At 32.1% G+C, this 10,455-nt stretch overlaps 1 protein-coding gene and 1 non-coding gene across 3 annotated transcripts; one reads left to right on the top strand and one right to left on the bottom strand.

The window, feature by feature from the left end:
- The first annotated feature begins 928 nt into the window (after positions 1-928).
- On the top strand, positions 929-1,035 carry LOC128287036 (small nucleolar RNA R71). Its single transcript, XR_008277736.1, has one exon. It is a non-coding gene; the product is annotated as a small nucleolar RNA R71 (small nucleolar RNA).
- Positions 1,036-7,725: 6,690 nt separating this feature from the next.
- On the bottom strand, positions 7,726-9,815 carry LOC108459438 (protein trichome birefringence-like 3). 2 transcript variants are annotated; one of them, XM_053024638.1, is made up of 6 exons: positions 9,456-9,815; positions 9,084-9,324; positions 8,815-8,986; positions 8,487-8,683; positions 8,230-8,388; positions 7,726-8,141 (listed from the first exon to the last, which is right to left on the bottom strand). In XM_053024638.1, exons 1-6 carry the CDS (start codon positions 9,649-9,651, stop codon positions 7,817-7,819), a joined length of 1,290 nt encoding a protein of 429 aa, XP_052880598.1. In that variant the 5' UTR covers positions 9,652-9,815; the 3' UTR covers positions 7,726-7,816. The 2 variants fall into 2 exon arrangements, with proteins under 2 accessions (XP_052880598.1, XP_017614294.1); XM_017758805.2 differs by having other exon boundaries at positions 7,726-8,144; positions 9,456-9,812.
- Positions 9,816-10,455: the final 640 nt, after the last annotated feature.

A 10,455-nucleotide genomic window follows, 5' to 3' on the forward strand; every position in this document is an offset into this window, starting at 1 on the left:
TGGTCGTGTCTTTTACTCTTTCCTCTGGTTTAGTTACTGGTTCGATGACCTCCTCTGGTTCTGGTTCCTGATCAGCTTCTTAGGGTTTTTCTGAAGAGCCTTCTGCATCCCCTCTTGCATCCTCTAGTATCAAGTTTGTCGGGGTACTTAAGATTTTACCTAAACGGAGTGCGATCGCTTTTACTTGTCCTTTCTTTTTTTCTGAGGATTTTTTCTATGTTGTTGGGTATGCCTGTGCCAATTTTCCTTTTAATATCTCCCATCATACTCATTAATTGGCTCATTTGGTCCTCTAGTTTAGTCAATGTTTTCGATGAATTAGTGCACTCAGATTGCACCTATTTTACTTTTGTTCTCATTCACTATATCTCCCCTTCGATTCGATTCAAGCGTTGACCACGTATACTATGGTCATTTGGGCTGGCCCTATCTTAAGGTTTCTGTAAATTAGGAGGTTGGTAATTAGTGGTCTTAGCTTGATTCAAATTATTATTACCTCATCATTGATTTCCTCCCCATATCAAGTTTGGGATATCTCTCCAAATGGTGTTGTAGGTATTTGAATAAGGATTTCTACCCCTATTCCCGATGTAATTTGCGTCCGCAATAGGATTGTTGATGTAATAAAAGAGCGGTTTGTCTCCTCCATACACAGATGGTTCACTATTTGCAGATTCAATACGATTAATTTTGTCCATGAACTGTTAGTGTTTATCATCTTCTTGGATAGCTTTTACCGTAGTTAGTTTCTGGCCATATCTAAATCATTCAATAGGCCACTAAAAGGAGTTCAATGCCATGCCTTCCATCAATTCGTACGTATCCTCGTACGTTTTATTCATAATCTTCTTCTGCTGCTCGATCTAATCTGGATCTTACATTTGCGTCTAAGCCGTTGTAAAAAAACTGCAATCGCATCCACTCAGGGTATCTGTAGTGCGGGCATTCCTTGATCAATGTCTTAAAGTGTTTCCAAGCCTCGTGAAAACTTTCCACTTCCATTTGTCTCAAAACAAAAATTTCTCTTCTTAGTTGAACTGCTTCGCTAATAGGGAAAAACTTCTGTACGAATTTTCCTGCAAACTCATCTCATGTCATGATAGATCCTGGTGCCTGCAAGTCTAACCAAGAAAAAGCATTATCAATCAAAGAAAAGGGGAACAACCGAAGATGAATAGCCTCATCAATGACCCCGTTGTACTTGAAAATATCACAAAGTTGAAGAAATCATTTTAAATGTTGATTCGGATGCTCTGTCATTATGCCCCTAAATTGTAGATTATTCTGGATCATCTAAATCATTACTGGTTTAATCTAAAAATTATTAGTTGTAATAGCTGGCCTTATTATACTTTCCTGAACCATGTCTAAACTTGGTAATGCATAATCTCTTAGGGTTCTCTCGTTACAAGCCATATGTAAATTTATGAGTAACTGTGGTGGTGCTGGTGGATCTCCTAAAGTGTTATCGTTAGCTTCGTTGAATAGTGGATTCTCGCATGGTACATTGCCTACAATAGGTGGTGGTGGATCTTGTATTTGCTGTTGTTGCTACTACTGTTGTCGATCATTTCTGTGAATTATTCTTTGGATCTGTAACTGGCTCTATAGGTGATCCCCTACTACGACTCATACACTAGACCCAAAAAGAAAAGATTAGTAATGACAATTAAAATCATATCTAAAACTTAGAAATTTTCTAATTATTCCTTTTGAAGTGTAAAAATTAAAATTTAATTAGTGATGTTGCCTCCCTAACAATAACGCCAACAACTTGACCGCCTCCGAATGTACTAACGTCCAGAGTGTGAATACTATAGTAAAAGATAAATAAATGAGGTGGTATCCGCAAGTATATGGGTCTAGTTGTAATATAGTTACAATAGAGTAAGTGAGTACTTCGAGTATCGTACCCAAAGAAGGCTAATGCTAGATTAATTTTAACCTAAGCACTAAAAGATCTAATTAGTACTCTAAATCAATTATAGTACAAAAACATAAATAAAATGGATTTTTAGGATTTTTATAGTAGTAAAATAATAACAAAGAAATAAATAGCAAGATATTGAAAAGTATAACTAATCAAATTTGATTATGGGTGATTAGCTTGCTTCGGTAATCCTCATCAACTATCGCTTCAGGTTACTCGTCAATCAACTAGTCGTTATCCCATCAGGATCTTTTGATCTTCCACTAAATAACAAGTCAGCAAGAACTACTTATTTTCCGACTTCATAGTCTAGACCGGCTTGTGGTGAAGGTGTTCACGGATAGGTCATATCAATTTTGGGTTAATTTCCACCTTGATGACTTCTAAGGTTTTCAGGCTTAGGGTTTAGGTTCTTCCTCTCCCAAATGAATAATCTGTTAAGTAACCCTATAAAACGGTTAATAAATCATACTTCCACTCGCTAATCCCTCATAGGTGGATTAGTTCCTTATGGTTTTCAGAAATAATATAAAATCAATATAAAGAGTATACATGATAAATTAATCGAAAGTATAAAGTTTGAGAAAAAGGTTGATTTGTATTAAGAATGAATGTGGATCCACAAGTTTGATTGTATCTACAAATCAAGTCTCTCGAGATAAAACAAAGAACAAACTGAAAGTAAATCTAAGTCCTAAGAAAAGAGAAAAACTAAAACTGAAATTAAAAGAGAAATTCTAAGCTAAGTAATTTCTGTCCATAATGTATGACAAATGAGTCTATTTATAGATTTCAGGTGGCTGTCGTCCTTAACCCCAGGTTAGTTGATGTTACCAAGCTTTAAGTTTGATTGTACGGACCAAAATGCCCCTAGCTCATGTCAAATCTCGTTCGAAGTCGGTGTAGCAACACATCAGGACCTGTGTCGCGACAAATGTGTTAGTATACTTTTCTTGGGATATCTTCAAGGGTATGTCGTGACACCCTTAAGTTGTGTAGTGACATCAGAGGCAACCTCAGAATTTCTCCATTATGTTTCTTATGTTACGACAGCAAACCCTCTGTGTTGCGACATAGTGACCAATATCCGTTTAGTACGCCTTCTAATGGTCTCCTTCACACTTGTAAAGTCCATTAGCTCATCATTGAGCCTCATTTGGCCCCTGAGGTCAATAAAAGACTCCATTTGCACATTTTGTTGACTTTAAGAAAACTTAAAAAAAACATAATTAAAACCTAATGATAATGCTTGTTTTCAGGCTTTTAAAGCGCAAAAATTAGTTTAATCTACTATACCAAATTATGACAAATCAACAACTATGGAAACCTTGTCTGACAATTTATTTTAATTATTCATCTCCTTGTATATCTATTTTATAATTGTTCATAATATTTATATTATGTTATATTATCATTTTTGATATATATGAATCAGATGGTTCACAGTTGATTGATTAAAAAAATAAGAAGTGTGGTAATGAGAAAGTACATGTGTTGTATTGTTCCATATGGAAAGGAAAGAAGTGGAGAATCAATTATGACTTATCTCCCTAAGTGATAGCATGATAAAAATTCGCGCCGGTTCCTACCCTGGCTGCACCCCAATGTAAACTTTATCATGTGGGTTCACTAGATCGGATTTCCTTTTAAAGACAACTAGTCATGCATGACTCTCAGTGAGATTGTCACAAGATGACTCACAAGTGAAAGTATGTTCATGATGGATATTGAGTTAATGGTTATACACTCAAAATCATCTATTATTATATAGTTTCCCAAGAAACGATATTTAAGTTAAAGATGATGGCCAAACGTTAAACGGTCATTGGTTCTTGTAGAGTCTTAAGAATTAAGATTCACGAACTAATTGGATGTAATCCATGTTCTTTGAAGTTAATCATAAGACCCCAATGCGACATGATTGATGGGTGTGAGAATGATTGTAGCAACAAAAAAAAAATTCAAGGTTTTAATACAAGACGCATGCATCATACTGCATTATTAATGTGTTGCTGAAATAAAAGTATTTTCTTAACACAAAGATAGTAATTAGTGAATCTTTATTGTTTTTCAATTTAAATATGTTTCCTACTCCTCTTATTAGCATTCTTATTGAGAATAAATTGAATGATTCGAGAATGAAAATGAAACTTACTAATAGTTGTCAGCTATGAGAAACACAAATTTGTCCTTGATAAACCTTGCCCACCTAAAGCTCAGCCCAATGCGAGAAATCGCTAGAGAGGTTAGTTTACAACGATACCAAAAACAATTCATTGATACCTAGTAAAAGGCGTCGATACTTTTGTCATTAATTGAAAACATAATATCAATTTGGTATTGATTTTAGAATGAGTATTGATATTTTGAAAACTATCAATACTTGAAATCAAGACTTTTTGGCCTAAAGCAATACTTGTTTAAAAATAGGTTTAACATGATTGAAAATATTTATTTCAATTGAAACCATTTAACTTGATTTTATCATTTTTCCAATTTTGTTCAACTTTAACTTTTATTTAAAAACACTTTAATTTGTTATATCAAAACATATTATCAAATAAAGCCTAGTTTAACACTATTAACCAAACTTGAACTTACGACGGACACATGGATCACCCAACAAACAAAACAAACACACCAAAATAGTATGTGCTTAGCGCTATCAAACCATACTAGCACATAGTGCATCATCGAAATATAGCCGAAGTATAACACACACAATCTAATCCTATAACATGCCAACGGTATTCGACTCTACCCAAATAATTAATAGAGTACCAATGTTCCAATTACATATCATTTACATGTTCATAATCACAATTCATAGTCTCATATCATGCTCAATTATGTTATGTACATTTCAATTCAATTTTTGACATATTATCATCAAATACGAATTATTTCATACAAAAAATGTAGGCTTACCTTAATAGCTAGATTTGCAACAATCACATATGTATAAATATATATGTATATGCACATATATTTATTTATGTATTGAACTCAAATCATAAAAGTATAAACTGAATTTTCCAATACTCGTCTACGATTCTCGTCTTTCCCTTCTCTCGCGACAACTCAACGTCGTCTTTAGCTATGTTTGATAATTCAATAATAGAAACAATATCAGTTTACATCCAATTCACATTTAAATACATAGCCAACATAATTTTCATCTTATTCATTTTAGTCCCTATATTCAGGATACTCATATTTTTCAATATCTAACAATAGACCAAATTTCATTATCACATTATTTCATTAAGGACCTTATACTTCTATCTATAACATAATTTCATGATAGTTTTCAAATTATTCAATTTAGTCTCTAATGTTACAAAGTTATCTAACAAGTTTAACTTACTTTCTAGTTTAGTCCTTATCATAATATAAGCTTATTAATTATCAATTTCTTCAAATCAAGCTCAAAATAATCAATTTCTCTATAATGACAACTTGCTAAATATCAACTAACTGAATAAATTAACACATGGACTAGCTAGATCAAACTCCCATGATAATAAATCTATAAAAATACGAAGGATATGACTTGATTACCTTGATATAAGGTGTATCGAATTGTAAATGGAAGAAACTAAGTTTTCTTCCTGTTTTCTTTTAGTTTGGATGGCACGAACAAGTGAAAGAGATGATGTTCTCTTTACTTCCACTTAATTTATTACTTATATACATCATTAGTTGTTTTAATTAACAATTTAAACATGATTAATTCATTAACTAATGACATATATACATTTTAATTATAATTCAAGTTAAGTGCAAAATATCATCATTTCCACTATTTAATATGAAGAAAATTAGTTTAATAATCAATTAGGCCCTCTAAATAATTGCTACATAGGTTCTCAAGCATTTCCTTAATTAAAATTCAATAACGTTTGAATTTTTGCAATTTAGTCCCTAAGTTTTAATTAACGATTTTCTCAGCTAAATTACTTAACTAATTTTTAAAATATTTTCATATTATCTTCGTAAATTTTCCTATTTTAGATTTACGAAAATGAGACTCTGAAATAGCATTTTTGATATTGAGAAAATCAAGTCATTACATGTTACTAGACTTCGTCAATAATTATAATCAATTATCATAGAATATTGAAATTTATCTTTATATCAATGATCAAATCTATGAATAAAAATCTAAACTTTTTCATTGACTAGATTCGCATTAGTTTGATTTTCATATAATTTATTTTGCAATATTTTTCATATCCCCAATTATTTTTATGTTACTTGTTTTTATTTAAAACTAAGATTATCATTAGTCTCGGTGGATATGATCATGCTCTTTATTATCTACAATATTTATATTTTTTAGTATGAATATAAATTTATTTGTTTCAACATCCATCACTAAATCAAAGTAATTACGATTAATTAAATTATGACATTTTTTTTTGTTTTTTTTTCGTTGAGAAATGTAATGACAATGTTTTTTTTTCTTTGTTTTAATTCAAATAAATTTAAAAGAAGATAAAAAATAACAATGACAACAGTCAAATAAAAACATTACGTTAAAACATAATAACAAACATTATTTAAAATAATATTTGATGGCAACACTAAATTAACAAAAATACAACGAAATTATTTTTCATAATTTTTTTCTTAGGCCCATCATATCAACAATTATAAGTCCATTTGGTTGTATACATATTGAGCTTATAGATATATATTATACTATCAATTTTAGAAAATCCATTAATTATTTTATTTCAATCAATTAATCTATAACTAAATTTTTATAAAATTTTTAATTGATTTCAGACTAAAATTAATTTCAATGATGATTAACAAAATTAATTTAATTCGGTCAATTAATTCGATTTTAATTGAAGTATGCATACCCTAATAGATAAATAAAAGGAGAGGAGCATAGAGAATTTGAAACACAAATCATTATTATTACTAGATTATGAAAATGCACAATGTGGGTGAAAAACACAAATATATAATAAATATATCTACAAAAGTTTGATAATAACACAAATGATTCCTTTAGTTGAAATGACAAGGTAGAGATGTTAAAATTTTAGGCTACATTTGGTTTTAAGAAATAAAGAATATTTTTATTTTATTTTATTTTCTCGAAAAATGAAAAATATTTATGAAAATATATTTAGTTGAAATTTTAAAAATAATTTTTGGAAAATGAAAATAAAAATATGTGAAAAATTTAAAAATAATAATAAATTTATTTTCATTGTTTTCATTAAAAATACTGTGTAAAATTAAAATGATAAAACCAAGAGTTTTAACTTTAGATAAATTGACCCTGATTTAACCTATATAAAAGCAAAAATATTTTATTTCCAGCCGTTTTGTAATATTAAATTTGATATCTGGTTTAAATCCATATAATTAAAATTATTTATTTATTTTATTTGTGTTAGAGAAAAAAGTTTAGAAGGATGCTTTCATGTTTTCATTATTAAAAGTATTTTTTTATTTCTATTTACCAATTTTTTTACTCTTTAAAACTAAAACTAAAATTATTTTCTGAAAAGAACAAGAAAATAAAATATGCTTTTAGAAACAAAAATGAACTTTAGTTTCTAAAACCAAACCCAACCTTAGCTTAATAAAACTATCTATGGTGCACGCATGTAAAGTTGGAAAAATCCCCGAAGAAAAATTGTTGGTTCCCTTGCTTTAACAGTTTCCATTTCAGTGAAACATCTTCAGCGTTATTTGTGTTGAACCCAGACGAGAACTAATTGGAACTTACAAGTTGTATGACCTTCTCCGTAACTGGTTATAAAAAAAAAAAATTCTTGAAAGAAAAGAAAATGGCTGATTGATTTGCTAAAAAAAGTAGTAGTAGATACAAATCAAACGGGGGGTTTTGCAAGAGACGAAATTTTACAAATGTGCTAAAAATATTCGATTCCAAGTATCAGGAACACCAGGCAGGCACCAATGGATGCAATCAGCATGGCGTCCAGGGTCTGCTTTTTCCTCATCATTTAAGAGCCTTCCCCCAGTCTCTGTATAAATTGATGAATGTGCGTCGACTCTGTACTCTGAGAGCTGTGTTATATTTACAACTGTAACTGCAACTTTCATTTTCTTCAGCACACCCGCCACCACACTCATCATCTCCTTGTCGGAACCACTTCCCCACAACTTCTTCACTGGCTTTGTTTCATTGAAACATTTCAGCCCATCTGTCTTGCCCCACTCTTCGCTTCTGCACAGAAACACATTAAATTGGAATTTTAGCAAATTTAAATGAAAATGATCTTTTTCTTCATTACAACCAAGCAGAAAGAAACCTTGTATGGATAGGGGATATAGTTGTGAAGAAAACACGGGTCTTGTTGGGATTTAAAGTTGAATCGATCCAGTTAGCCCATGTCTTCAAACCTATTTGGTAGGCAACTGCTGTATCCAGCTCTGCGTAACCTTCATCGCCATTTGCAAATGAACCCCATCTGTTCGTAATGTTACTTTCGAATTAGATGCTTAATTCACAAGGAATTGCTTGGTTAAAACAGATTAAATTGGTTTGACAGACAGACAGACAACTCACAATGTCTTGAGTCTAAGCCCACTCATCCACCAAACGTAAGTATTAAACCCAAGTATATCAGCTCCTTCCCAGTGTTTAGAGTGCTTGGCAACTGAATCAACTTTTAGTATTCTTTTCTTCGGATCTAAAACGTCGATATCCGTATTGGATTCAATAAGAAACGGGGCCCAGTAAAATTCAATCGTTGCATTATATTCCTGGGAAAATAAAAATAGTGGGAAACATTAGCTTTTTTTTTTTCTGACGAATTTACAGCCTTTTGCTTGACATTCAAGCGAAGGAACTTGAAGTCTTTCAAGTGTTAGAGGCGTAATTAATAGTTTAATACCTTGGCTTTGAAGACAGAATGAACTTTTCCTCGTTTCATAGACTTCTTTTCTGGAGGTATAGTCCATTCAACCATGCAAACGAAAGACTCCCATTGATTCCTTTGCAGGGAATCCCCAGCAAAGAGTAGCCTCTTTCCTCGAAGCTTTTGAAGTGCAAGTTCTGGATTAAATCTACATAGACGAAACATCACACAACATAAGTAAACTAAAAAAACAACTGGTTTCAGTTCCATGCATGAACGAAAAAAAGAGAGTAAAATATTGTTACCTAGGCAAGTCACAGTCCTCAGGCTGCCACTCCCAGTGATGGTAGTCAAAATCAAGCCGACCATTTTTGACGCAAGAAAATTGCCTGTCCAGGTATGGACAACTTGTATCTGTGTATAATGGCTTGATAGAGCGGTTGAACACCCACTTACCTTTACCAATATCGCACTCTTCAGGGTCAAACTCGAACCTGTCATCGATTTCGAGGATTTCTACGTTCTCCTCTGCCGTTCTATGATCATCTGTTGGACAATGACAGTTCAATATTAGAATCTTTGTTTTTTTTTTTTTTGGTTGGGGGGGGGGGGTTCAATATTAGAAGACTGAGCAGGGAAATGATTTCAATCAGTAACTTAGCTATATAATAACTTACTAGCTTCTACAACAGCACCTCTTCTAGCACAGGACTTGGATTTGAGAATATAATTTGAAGAAAGAAAAGTTAAGCTTTGTGTATATAGAAGAGCAAGGAATGCAAAAGCGCAGACTATAACTGTGATAACGGAAAGAGGTAGCTTTCCTTTGTAAGTTTTCATCATTATGGCTGAAGGAGATGCCGCAAAGCTCATGGTTGGAGGGAAAGCTGAGAGAATTGTTCTCAACGGTTTGAGTTGGTGCTAGATGACAATTTTATAAATTTTAATTTTAAAATTTAAAATTTATAAGTGTTTTTGAGTAGGAGTAAAGCTAAAGCTAGAGCAAAGTATGGTTGAGGTTGGGGTTGGGGTTGGGGGCTTTGACATCTTATTTAGGAAAAAATATAGTGGGTGGTTAGAGAATAAGCTGAAAGGCTAACATCTTCGGCCTCCTCTTGTCTTCTCCCCTGTGGGGGAAGCTACTTCATCTAAATTACCATTAAATTAACCAATTGGGTGTGGTTGCCATTAGAGCTGGTCATGAGCTGGGCGGCCCGGCCTGGCCCGAAAGCCGACCCGAAAAATGGGAGGGTTTGAGTAAAAATATAGGTCCGAAAAATGGACTTAGGCAAAAAAAACCTTGGCCCGGCCCGGCCCGGCTCGGCTCGAATTATATATTAATATATATATTTTATTTTATTTTTAATTATTTTAAATTTTAATATAACCATTTTTATTATATTATTAATTTGTGTATTGTTTTAAGAATTGTTTTAGTATTATTTTATTTGTTTTAATATTTGTTTTATGTTTTTAAATATATTTGATTTATTATATTTTTAAACTTTTTTTATTTAATGAAATAAAAAAAATTTAATATGGGCCGGGCCGGGCCGGGCTCGGACTTAATAATTTTATTTCGGGCCGAGCTTAGACAAAATTTTAGACCCATATTTTGGGCCGGGCCCGAGCCTAATAGATGGACCTAAAAAATTATATGGGCCCGGCTCGAACCCG

This window comes from Gossypium arboreum, chromosome 13, assembly GCF_025698485.1.
Source record: "Gossypium arboreum isolate Shixiya-1 chromosome 13, ASM2569848v2, whole genome shotgun sequence".
NCBI classification, from domain to species: domain Eukaryota; kingdom Viridiplantae; phylum Streptophyta; class Magnoliopsida; order Malvales; family Malvaceae; genus Gossypium; species Gossypium arboreum.

What these genes read in the sequence shown, in the direction of transcription:
- LOC108459438 (XM_017758805.2), bottom strand. Translation starts at nt 9,651, where the DNA reads ATGAGCTTTGCGGCATCTCCTTCAGCCATAATGATGAAAACTTACAAA. An exon ending in AGGTGCTGTTGTAGAAGCTA is followed by an intron (nt 9,325 to 9,455) that starts GTAAGTTATTAT and finishes ATTGTCCAACAG; the next exon opens with ATGATCATAGAACGGCAGAG. An exon ending in GAGGACTGTGACTTGCCTAG is followed by an intron (nt 8,987 to 9,083) that starts GTAACAATATTT and finishes TCGTCTATGTAG; the next exon opens with ATTTAATCCAGAACTTGCAC.